The sequence below is a fragment of the Haliotis rufescens genome, unplaced genomic scaffold (assembly GCF_023055435.1).
Source record: "Haliotis rufescens isolate VD_foot unplaced genomic scaffold, xgHalRufe1.0.p SCAF_8, whole genome shotgun sequence".
Classification (NCBI taxonomy): domain Eukaryota; kingdom Metazoa; phylum Mollusca; class Gastropoda; order Lepetellida; family Haliotidae; genus Haliotis; species Haliotis rufescens.
The window spans coordinates 31,126,719-31,138,951 of NW_025964372.1; the positions used below are offsets into that span (position 1 = coordinate 31,126,719).

Genomic DNA, 12,233 nt, shown 5'->3' on the forward strand with positions numbered 1-12,233 from the left:
TGTGTCTAGACGCCTCATTCGTATGTAAATCGTTTGAAATGTTTTTCAATACCTGTTTCTTGCAGGAAGTCTCATGGTATGATGTTACAGGAAGTGAACGTGGATATAAGAAATATGTCAATCATAGCCAACGCAGATGTAAATGGTGAGCTACGGTATGAACTTGAGTGCTATTCTATGCTACAGGAGTAACAATCCCAAAGCGCAACAGCTTGTCTATATATCGGTGCTTGTCCAGCACACCGAAGTAGTGTAAGGCCTTATGATTTCAATTTATTGTGTTCATAGTTTGGTGCTGGTATTATAATAATTATAAACCATTTTACTTGGAATTTTTCCGAAGTAAATAATTTGGTCCAGATATAACAGGGAAGAAATTAATGCATCCTCAATTTTAATCACAGCCCAAAAAATCTATTTGCAGGCCATATTGGATGTCCTGTGTTAATGTACCTGTGAATACAAATCTTTGAAGAAATTGTTTAGTTCGTGGGTTTTGTCTGAAAACTATTACATCCTGGGTCCCTTGAGCAGCATAAACAATTTCACTTACACATCACATACATAAAGAAGCGAGATTAAGTCATTCAGTAGTGGTCTGCGTCTCTTCTTGTAACTGCAGGTAACATTGAAACGTTGAACTAAAGGAGTTTGATAAGCATCGGCCTCGGAATCCTTACATAGATCTTTTGGTTAACCCCTGGTTTAACCGTCGTTTTACTGTGTCGATCCGCTGACTGTCAGTTCGAATCAATTATCAATATAATACAGTGGGTTTCATCTCTTGTGTAGCCCCTTCAATGATTTAGTGTGCACTGTATAACACGTTTGAATTTTATACTACATGTAAATATGTACCACAAGTATTTTTTAATATGGTTAATTGATGTATGTCATTACTCTTGTTTTGATTTCCTAATGTCCTGCGTACTGTCGGTGTTGTTTCAAATGTCAGACTGTTGTCGGGGGCGCTGCAATTCACTGTGCAGAGTTGCGTCCCTTAGACATGCCTGAAACATATGGCCAGCTTCGCCCTGATTAAGTTTCTAGGTTTGGCAGCAATATGCCGATGCTCGGGTGTTTTAGCATTGCGGTAAACGTATTAGACCCGAATCACTTCGGGCGTTCCTACACACCAAGCTGTGATGCCATGATGTAGGTAATCATGCAAATCTGTGTTCACAGCTGTGCTCAACCAACTTACTCACTTACGTCTGCTAGATTATTTATGAATATTGATATCATCTTTGACATTACTTATTTGTACCTACATTTTGTTTAGCTTACTTTGTTACTATTACCACGTCGCTATATAAGTGCAATAATCTTGGACGCGACGTTAAACCCCATTTCACCTCACCTTGTTACTATTACATGTGAAATATGTGTCAAGCTGCTAATATTTTCTATGGATGAACACGCACTGTTAATATTTACATTTCAATATATGTCAAATTGCTTATACATTTCTTCAATAGTTGAACACGCCGTTATAATTCATTACTAACACAAAGTGATGTCAATAAAACTCATACAACCATCAAACTGTTTTTTTTTTCGTAATGATACTACTACTAAATGTAAACTGCCGGGGAAAAGAAAGTATACACCTATGTTTGATGGTGGCTAAAAATGATACTAACAAGAAATGATTATCGTATGGTGATGTATTGATTCGGGTATCATGGTTCTGTTTTCGACCCTAAGTTTGCAGAGTTTCGGCCACTGTTTGGTAACATTTTTAATGTGTTGGTCAAATCCAAATTTGAAGTGTATACTTTATTGTGCCCGGCAGTTTGGAAACTGCTATAATACTGAACTCCGATATTTCCGTTGTTTCCTATATGAATAAAACATAAGAGAATAAAAGCGACAAAACCCTTTCCAAAGTCGAGAGTCAACCTCTTCGGTTTATATTAAAACAGAGAAATTAGCCTGTAAGCAAGTTGACTGATATTTAGAGATAATCCTACGAACAACAAGGATAAACGGGTTTTCTGTCCCTCGGGAATAAAAGGTTGAGCATTCCTCGACAAGAAAAGGAACTTATAAATTGATTGATTTGGAGCACATAATCACCCATAATCTTTATATTACCAATAGTATTTTTTGGTGAGAAAATGTAGACAAATGTAGGACTATTGTTGGAAACGACGTCACTAAAATCGTCATCTTCAATTATTTGCGACAATGCGCTCATATCTCCTTACGTTCCTGTGGTCATAACATAAATATGCTGTCTTCACAAAAAAATTGACAACAATGGTTGGTTGGTTTGTTGTTTAACGCCGCCCTCAGCAATATTCAAGCTGTATGCCGATGGTCTGTAAATAATCGAGTCTGGACCAGACAATCCAGTGATTAATATCATGAACATCGATCCACACAATTGGGATCGATGACATGCATCAACCAGCAAGCCTGACCACCCGATTCCGTTAGTCGCAGTTTTACAAGCATGGGTTATTGAAGACCTATTCTACCCCGGATCTTCACGGGTCGATAACAAGAATTCTGAAATCGTCTTGATTATTATCCTTGGGTGAGGTTTACCGTCGCGTCCAAGATTATTGCACTTATAAAGCGACGTGCATGTACGTGTATGTGTTTGTGTGGCTGCTTGTATTAGTCCGGACTGATGCCGATTTATAGTGCTAGCTCACTGAGGTACCATGCCGCAGTTGAACATTAATACCCCAGTCAGACACAGTATACTGACTCCGATCCGACCAGCCCCTTAATGCCGAGCGCCAGACAGGGTAACAACAAGTACCATCTTTTAACGTCTTTTGCTATGACGCGGCCGGGGATCGAACCCCGGACCTTACGCTCTCCGGGCGGACGCTCTACCACTGGACCACGGAGGCGGTCTATTATCCTTGGTGTATAAGCATAGACTCACACTCTTGGGTTTCACCAAGGTTTTAAAGGGGTACGGGTGACCAAGTCGTTGATAGCGTCTTCAGTCATTCCGCTGTCGTGGATTTTTCCAAAGCGGTTAACGTCTCCGACCTTCGTTCGTTAAGAAAACACGGTGTGTGGGAACTGAAGTTCTGTTACAACATTCCTTAATCCCAACAAACTCACACACACACACACACTTACCAATAGTGACTTCCCAGATGCTAATTTGAACACGTTGATGATGATGTTGACGCCGATTGATTTGCCTTCGAATTTGAGCTGAAGTGATTCGGCATTGAACGCTGATGGTATCCGTATTGACGCCGTCTTAAAATGGCGTCGTGCACCATTGTGTTACGTTGCGAAAAAGATGCAATTCGCCTCCGTTCATCACTATCTGGTAATAAAGAAATTGATTTAATGTCTAAAGTGCAGTGTTTTAGTTGATGACAATAAAATAGAAATCTTTTAATGCAATCTTTGTATATGTTTGCTGTTTACGCATAAAGTTTAAACATATACTCGACAGTCAAGTTTCTGTTCATATTTCACAAACAGTAGAACCCTAAAATATAATTCCTGATTATAACGTACATGTATCAACGTTACGTGACGTCTATTAGTATTCATACAGACGTACCCTCCCGTATCTGTCCCCTGCGCGTTATTTTCTGGCATTAACGTTTTATATTTTCAGGAGTAATGTGGTGTGGACAAGGTATATTTTGTTCTATACTCAACAACAAAAGTTCCCGTGACACCAATTTGTTCAGTGTATTTTTCAAACAAGTAAAGTTTGGTTTACAATATCGTTGTACATATATTGAATCAAGTCACAAACACGCAACTGCTACAGAAGAGCATGCAAAAATTGACTTTTATGCAAGCCCTATGTATTTTTCACTAATCAAGAATGGGTATAAAAACATGTGCTTTAACGGGATTCCATATGTATTGTTTAGCATCGTGCTGACAACAACCACTCAGAAAAACAACAAAATTACACAAATTTTCAACATTACGAAATGCCATGCCTGTCCGAAAATGAGCGTCTGCGAGCTTGTGGTATGCTTGAAACAGGATCGAGTCAACGTGATGTTGCAAGACAATTTAACGTCCACAGAAACAGCATTTGGTGTTTATGGCAACGTTGGCAACAGACGAATGCAGTCAGAGACCATCCTCGGAGTAGCAGGCCACACCAAACCAATAATCGACAAGACAACTGGATTCGAACAACACACTTAAGAAATCGAAGCATCCCTGGCCTTCAACGAAGATCTTCACAAACCGTACGTCGTCGCCTCAGATGTGCAGGGATTGTCGCAATCCCGCTAGACGCTCCATTTTGACAGGAAACCACCATCAAGCACGTCCACAGTGGTGTAGACAGCGTCTACGCTGGACGGCCATGCAATAGGGACAGGTTCTATTCACTGACGAGTCTCGTTTTCACCTCAGCCACGGCGATGGACGGCTTCGAGTGTACCGACGTCGAGATGAACGTTACGTCAATCATTGGGACATGGAAGAAGATCGGTTCGGGGGCGGCAGCGTTATGGTATGGGTTGGGATTACAGCAAGACAGAGGACCCGTTTGATAGTGGTAGAGGGAAATCTCAATGGATAGCGGTACCGCGACGAGATCATCGGCCCTTTTGTTCTACCGTTTTTAAATCGTCGTGGCCGAGGCATTACCTTTCAACATGACAACGCCCGGCCTTATATTACTCGATTTGTTCAGGATTCTCTTCAACGAAACAACGTGAATGTTATCACCTGGCCGGCTCGCTCCCCTGATCTCTCACCAATCGAGCACATGTGGGATGAGATGGACAGGCGCCTTCGACGTCAACCACGTGTTCCACAGACACTACAGGAACTTCGAAACATGCTCCAACAGATATGGACAGATATCCCAAAGGGCTTTGTGCGACGCCTGGTCCATTCCATGAGACGAAGATGTGTTGCTTGCATCGCAACCAGAGGTGGACACAGACGCTATTGATTTGTTAATTGACATTTTGGCATGTTCACCTTTCTTATGAAATCACGCATTTTCTGAAGTCAGTATGGCATATTTAACTATTTGAACACTTACAGGTGTCTTTTATCTGTTGCAAACCGAAATTGTTTCAGGGACTTTTGTTGTTCAGTATATTTGACTAGAATTATTTGTATAAAAGTTGCTAATTTTGACAGCCTTTAGGGTTCTCTGCCCATGGCCTACAGGCACCTATTTGACCCCACCTCTGAAAATCACATATTTGATTTGATACATGACAATAACCTATTTGACTTGATAGATTACAATTTAAGATTTGATGTTAATGCGATGTCACATCTTATCGCATTCAATTACTGTGTGTGGGCACGGGTGGCCCAGTCGTCTGAGGCGCCGCGATTCGCTGTGCAGAGTTGTGTCCCTTGGGCACACCAGGAACCTATGATTGTGGGTTTGAATCCCGGTTCCCCTCGATTATGTTTCTAGGTTTGTCAGTACCATGCCCGTTCTCGTGGGTTTCACCGAAGTGGTAAACGTCTGAGACCTTCATCACTTCGGGCTTTCCTCCCACATTAAGCTGACACGCTGCGATATAGTAACTAGAATACTGTTAAAAGCGGCGTTTAACCCACTCATTTACAGTGCAGGTACACGATTATATTCCAAGCTTATGTGTGTATATATACTGTACAAAGAAGTTATGATCATTAATAATGTGTAATTAAATTGTATGTTCAGTTTTCACAACGAAAACATATCCCCAAAATATTCATGATCAGGTCATGATTGGGTCAGTGTAAACAAATTTTCTTTGATAAAGGACTTCTATCGTATCTTATCATCTTTGTACAGATGCACTTCTACAGAACATAAGAAACTAACCCTTATCCCGTGTAATAATGGCAGAAGTAGAGCTTGCTGCAGCGCCAACACTGTGGAAGCCATACAACACCGATCAAGCGGCTACATTTAGGTTCTAATTACACCATTATCAACAACAGGATATGCCTAATATGTCTATTTTATACCATTGGGTAAAAGAACCAGGCTGACAGTCAGTAAATTGGAATAAACGCCGCTTTGAAAATATTATCTCACTTATCAACAGCGCTTCAGCTTAAAGTGGGAGCAGAGGTCAAACTGATGTGGCGAAATACTAGAACACCGGTACGCTGTTGACAAACCAAATAACATAGTTGGCCTAATTATAAATCGAACATTCGAGTCCTGGCATACCTAAGGGAGGCAACTCAACATCCGTTGACTTGTTTGATTTGTTTGTTGTTTAACGCCGCATTCATCACTATTCAAACTCTGTGACGGTACATCGAGACGGGCTCTGACAAACCAGTGAGTGATATTATGAGCACGATGGGTTTGATAACACGCACTAAATCAAGCATGACCCTGATAACTTTTTCCATTTAAGTCGCTCTAACCACAAGCATATTCTGTTGCTGACCTATATGCTCCGTCGGAATCGGCAAGGCGTCTGTTATGTTAAATGAGCCGGTACGTGAGTCATATTGCGCGCTGATGTATGCAGTGTCATGTCATGGCTGTGAACACATAACATACAGATACATTTGGAGTCAACAGGATGTCACAACTCATCACGTAAGCTCCCTTGCCTCGGGGAGCTGCACACAACCTACATTTATTTTGTAATACTTTTTCCCACCGAGTCTAATGGATTTCATTTATGGCAAAAAATCAAACTAATTAAGGGGGGAAACCGTAATGATTATAATGCCCGACTGATGATACTTTCCAGAGATCACCTGATCGGTACGACGAACCTCAACTGAAACTTTTCAATAGACAAACCCGATTAGTCCGGATGATTTTGTTTTGTATTTCGGTCATTATGGTGTTTACCGTTCATATAACACCGTCATCATCTTGCTTGTCACAACCACTTTATCACTGGATATGAATACATATAATCTTGTGTGTCCTAACAACTCGTGTTGATATATTTGATACCAAGAGAAACTCGATGAGATTATATGTATAATAAAAAGAATATTGGTATAAAAGAATATTTTGAAGACACTTTTAACGACATCTGCATCACCATTATTCTCTTTATTGTGGGCTCCTTCACTGGTACTTTAGTGACCCTGGCATTTCGAACAAAAGTAATAGAGCAGATGCAACCATATCGTGTCATCTCTGAAACTGGCTAACAGCAGCTGGATATAAGGCTGTTACATTCAATAGCAGTACCAGGATTCGATGATCGTGGTTTCGAATACCAGTTTCACCCTTATCCCTGGTACAATTCCACGAATGCTGATAAGATCCTATAGAATTCCAACATATTATCTTGAATTTATTTATTCAAATCGGTGAAAGCAGAATGCTTACAGATTATCATAACATAATTTATGTAATTTCAGTGCATATACAATGCTTACAGATTATCATAAGATACTTTTTGTATCTCCAGTGCATATTAAATGCTCACAGATTATCATCAACATCGCCGAACGGTACACTATCACATTATTTCGATATAGTACATCTTGGTGACTTCGCCTTCCCCGACCCAAGAGTCTCGGACTCAAGAGACAGATCAATGTCAACAAGTTCGCCTTTGTCAAAAGTGATGAGACCATCGGGCTGAGATCTGAACACCAAAGGGTTGATGGTGTTTTGTTCTAATGAGCCGTTTAGAATGACTTCCTTGTTAAATATCAGTTCTATTTGGTAGCTGTCTCCATAGATGAAGGTCTGGATGTTAATTGCATAATCTTCCATGAACAAATGAAGCATTGCTTGCCCTTCCGATCCAGTGAAGTTATTGGTTGTGTTGTCAAAATCTATAAATCATAAGAAGCAATGAATGTTACATTACTCGCGGAAAAGATGTGACTCGTAGGGTTTAATCGTTCGAGCCAAATAATGCCGTTTTATATCAATTCATTACAAAGTCTCGAGACAGGAAGGGGAACGAAATTCAAATTTAGTATCCAAAACTGGCTCACATGGGAAATGCTTTCCGGATCATCCATTGGTCGATTGGCCTACGTTGGGGATGAGGTTTAAATATTGGGGTTGAGGCTTCAACGTTGGGGTTGAGGTTTAAATGTTGGGGTTGAAGTTTAAAGTGCAATTATCATGGGTATATAAACAGATTTTGGCAGATCGTAACATAGCTTATGCAAATATCGTAATCAAAACATCGAAAGCAGCGCGTAAATAAGATCTATTTCGCTATTTGTCCAGTGTATCAATGGCAAAGACTGAATCGAAAACACAGCGGAGGCGGAGCCTTTATATACAGAGGTTGAAAATATGGTCGTGCTGGAGGAAATAATCTTCAAAATTACACACTTGATAGCACAAGTGTTGTTTAACATTTCTGTTTGTATTAACATCATTTCACATATTTACTGTACAAATACATTTTCCTAATCGGATAGGATTTCCCGTTTCCAGTAACCTTTTCTTGTACGAGGCTAGTAAATGGATCGGTTGGTCAGGCTCAGTGACCTGGTTCATATTGGTCAACGTATCCCGACGGCGTGATAATTTGCTCATGATATCAATCACTGGTTTTCGTAAGCAAACAAAATTATACTTTCATACTTACGGCTGACAAAACTTCCGACTTTCCACAGCACGATAGGTTGGTGTTCCGCTTCATAACTCACTGTGATGTGTCGTATGCTCCCCTCAGCGGACATCCGGACATCGGTCACTACCGGGACACTTCTACAAACAGACGCCTGGGGGTGACGAAGAAAATTCAGTGAGTCTTGTTTTACGTCGCATTAAACAATATTCAAACAGTTCAACGACAAGGGACATCAGGAAAAGGCGAAAGTTTTAATCACAACACTACGCCGGAGTCTTTTTGAAAAAACAAACCCCAACGAATTAAGTCATCAATCTCAAGGCACTTTAGTAAATTGTTATGTTTGAATAACGTTAAGTCGAAACAATTTGGACTGTGAACCGAAACGGAAATATGACGTTAAAACCATTGCACCAGCCACACTATAGCAAATATGTTCTCACTCTCATTCTCAACACAAACCTAAACACGTCCTTGCCCCATAATTAAAACACCTTACCTTTCCTTAATATGTTTAACGCATTAGTAATCACAGCCCGAGGAAACACATGATACAATCACTGTCAAGTAAGGGCATTCCAGCCAAACCAATTTATGCAATAACATTGATAGATAGATATTCTTTATTTCCTCCATTTGAATGAAGATTACAATTTGCAGATATGATTATGTTACATGTTTAACATGAATTGGGGGTTTACACATGTGCATAAACATACACGTTATCGCCCTTTCCTTATAAAGCGGCTTACATTAATTAAAACTTCTGCCAACACATCTCTTTCTAGTTCCATAATACATTCTATTGGACATCCACCAAGTAAAAACACAAGAATAACATCATCATCTTTCTCCAAAATCTTAACAAAAAATGTACATCCAGGATATCACATATGGTGTTAAAAAGTAGATTTCGGTCATTCATATTGATCGTTCAGGACATAAACACGTGCTTTACAATATCATTGGCAACAGTTTTACAACAGCATTCTGTAGAGAAAATTTCAGCTGATCCATAGAATACAAGCCTTGCAATATTAGTTAAATGGTCATACTTCTCCACGGCCAGTTTCCAGAGATAGTGTTCATTACTTGATCTTATTCGTGACAGACTGAGTCTTGAATTAAGATGGACATATTATACATCATCTCGATGAGATTTAATAGCATCATTCACGGCCTTGGACCAGCATTTCTTATTAATAAATTGACAATTATTGACATAGTTAACAAGTGTATCACTTCTGTACAAGCTGTAGCATATTTTCTACTCCATACATTGCATGTAAAACTATCTGTACACATAAATTGACCCAGGCGAACTAGAAACAGTACTTTAAAAACACAGTTATACTTTGCATAACATAGCTTTCCTAAGACGTCGAGTGCTCTTTTATCTATGTAATACTGTAGTGACATGATGCCGATAGCATCCAATACAACAATACTGGTAGTGCGCCTGTGTAGTCCCTGAACTTTTTTACAAAATTGACGTTGTACAACTTCAAGCATTTCATACTCTTTAAGAGGAAGTTTACCCCATACGCTGCATCCATAGAGGGCACATGATAAGATTACCCTCTCCCAGATACATGCTGCAGATAAAGGATTCAGACCACCAAAGTACAACCCATTATTATGGTTAGTGTTGATGAGTACACATTACTTTTCACATGCAGATTTTGTACGTTCAAGTGATGATTTATCTGTACTAAGATATACACCTGCATATTTAATAGATTTCGTTTGTGGAACATGCATATCGCCAATTGATACATAAGTGGTTTGAACCTTATTGTTTGGGCATCCAAAGTATAGAAGTGCACTCTTGCTTACATTATATTTTAGCTGCCACATATGAGCATAGTTTGCAGGCTTTTAAAAAAATAAATATGGAACGCTTCACGAATTTGCGTGCAAACGCTGCATAAACACTCTGGCCCGGCTCTGTCAGTTTGAGGTCCAGGCCACGCTACATTCCATTGTTTACGTTTTGAAAAAAAAAAAAATGTAATTCATATGCTCATGAGAAAGAATCTCTCAAATATACCTTATTTGTTGTAGAATCAGTTTACATAGATAAGTTGTTGAGAATGTGCCGACCGACCAAAGTTTTGGTTTTCTGTTCTCGGTCATCAGAGCTACCGACTTTGAGGCGACTGAGGGCCAAGTCGACCGAGAGAAACTGGCGACCAGTTTGAACTACACGTGTTTGAATTTTGTATTAACAATAATTCTAAGTCATGTTTAATTCATTGTTGTACTATTGTATATAAATCAAAATGTATATGTATCGCCAAAATTCATTATATTGCTTAAATTGTCGATGAATTCATGCTGCTCAAACGAACTATTTCGTATTCGCTGAATCTAAGTGTTGAGTGTAGACTATGTGTGATCATGAAAAATTCAACGAACACGCGTATGAATATTATGAAATGCGACGTCGCCACTGTTATAAGAGTAAACTTGACGATGGGTAACAAAAACAATACACAACTAGTGACGAGGATCATCTGTCCCTTGTGATATTAATGATGAAACAACATTAATTTCACTCGGGACAGGTAATCCGTCATTCCTCGTCAATCGTGTTAAATATTGACTTTAGTCTTAAATGCTAATTTTAGTCTGTGAATTTTCATAATAAGAATGTCTTACCGTCTGTAGGATAAGGAACAACGGGAGAACCAGTTCGAAGCGCACAACCGCCATGTTGAAATGGATTCCTATAGCCTTTAAAGGTCAGCTACTTTGTCTAACATTAACCGGATGTACGTATTTTATACACTCAAGCAGTAATTGCTTAATATATTAATATCCCTACTTGGTAGGATCAAATTATTCTGGGATGGTAACGAGACATAAAAAGACTTTACAAGGACAGTTTTGTCAACATTGAAAGGGGCATTATTTTCTCTGGGATCTCTGTACCAGACAATCTAGACGTTTTTAGCAACCTTTACATACCCTCTTACATACTGGTATGCTGGTAATTAAATCTGAACTCACATCAACGCTGTTCCGGAACGCCTGCAATACGAATGTCAAATTAAAGCGCCTTACTTTAACCGGGCCTCCATGCCCCCAAACGAGTGACAGCACATGTATGTGTCCTTTCCAAATCAAAACTTAATATTTTGTATATGCATACTACATTTCCCGATGACACCTATTTCAACAATAAGCTGTTTTCCTTCATTGCAGAATTACGCCAGTTAGAGACAACTTCACTCCATACACAAACCAAGAAATATGCTCAGATGATGAGGAGATTCAAAACCCCTGCTCAATGCCAGACTATGTGGATATGTCTTTAGGCTGCCACCATCTAACAAACCTTTGAGATGTTCTAAAGCGGCCGCTGCACACAAAAGGTGACCTGATATGACGCCCCAAAAACTTCCCGATTATCCAAGTAATCAAGCAGACCATTACCAACATACATGTACATGTTGGTTGGTTTGTTGTTTTACGCCGCACTCACCAATATTCCAGCTATATGAGGGCGGTCTGTAAATAATCAAGTCTGAGCCACACAATCCAGTGATTAATTTCATGAGCATCGATCCCCGCAATTGGGATACGATGACATGCATCAACCAAGTCAGCGAGCCTGACCACCCGATCCCATCAGTCGCATCTTACGATAAGCATAGTCACCTTTTACGTCATTCTACAATGACCGGTTTGAGTTGGAACGTTTGCTTGACTGAGCAGGACACTCCATATATGAAAAGA

The 12,233-nt window shown here is 39.7% G+C and overlaps 1 protein-coding gene across 1 annotated transcript; it reads right to left on the reverse strand.

The window, feature by feature from the left end:
* Positions 1-6,457: 6,457 nt before the first annotated feature.
* LOC124145527 lies at positions 6,458-11,246 on the reverse strand. Its single transcript, XM_046515310.2, has 4 exons — positions 11,154-11,246; positions 8,508-8,643; positions 7,435-7,734; positions 6,458-6,468 (listed from the first exon to the last, which is right to left on the reverse strand). Exons 1-4 carry the CDS (start codon positions 11,205-11,207, stop codon positions 6,458-6,460), a joined length of 501 nt encoding a protein of 166 aa, XP_046371266.2. The 5' UTR covers positions 11,208-11,246.
* Positions 11,247-12,233: the final 987 nt, after the last annotated feature.

What these genes read in the sequence shown, in the direction of transcription:
- LOC124145527 (XM_046515310.2), bottom strand. Translation starts at nt 11,207, where the DNA reads ATGGCGGTTGTGCGCTTCGAACTGGTTCTCCCGTTGTTCCTTATCCTA. An exon ending in TGTTCCTTATCCTACAGACG is followed by an intron (nt 8,644 to 11,153) that starts GTAAGACATTCT and finishes CGTCACCCCCAG; the next exon opens with GCGTCTGTTTGTAGAAGTGT. An exon ending in AGTCGGAAGTTTTGTCAGCC is followed by an intron (nt 7,735 to 8,507) that starts GTAAGTATGAAA and finishes TATGATTTATAG; the next exon opens with ATTTTGACAACACAACCAAT.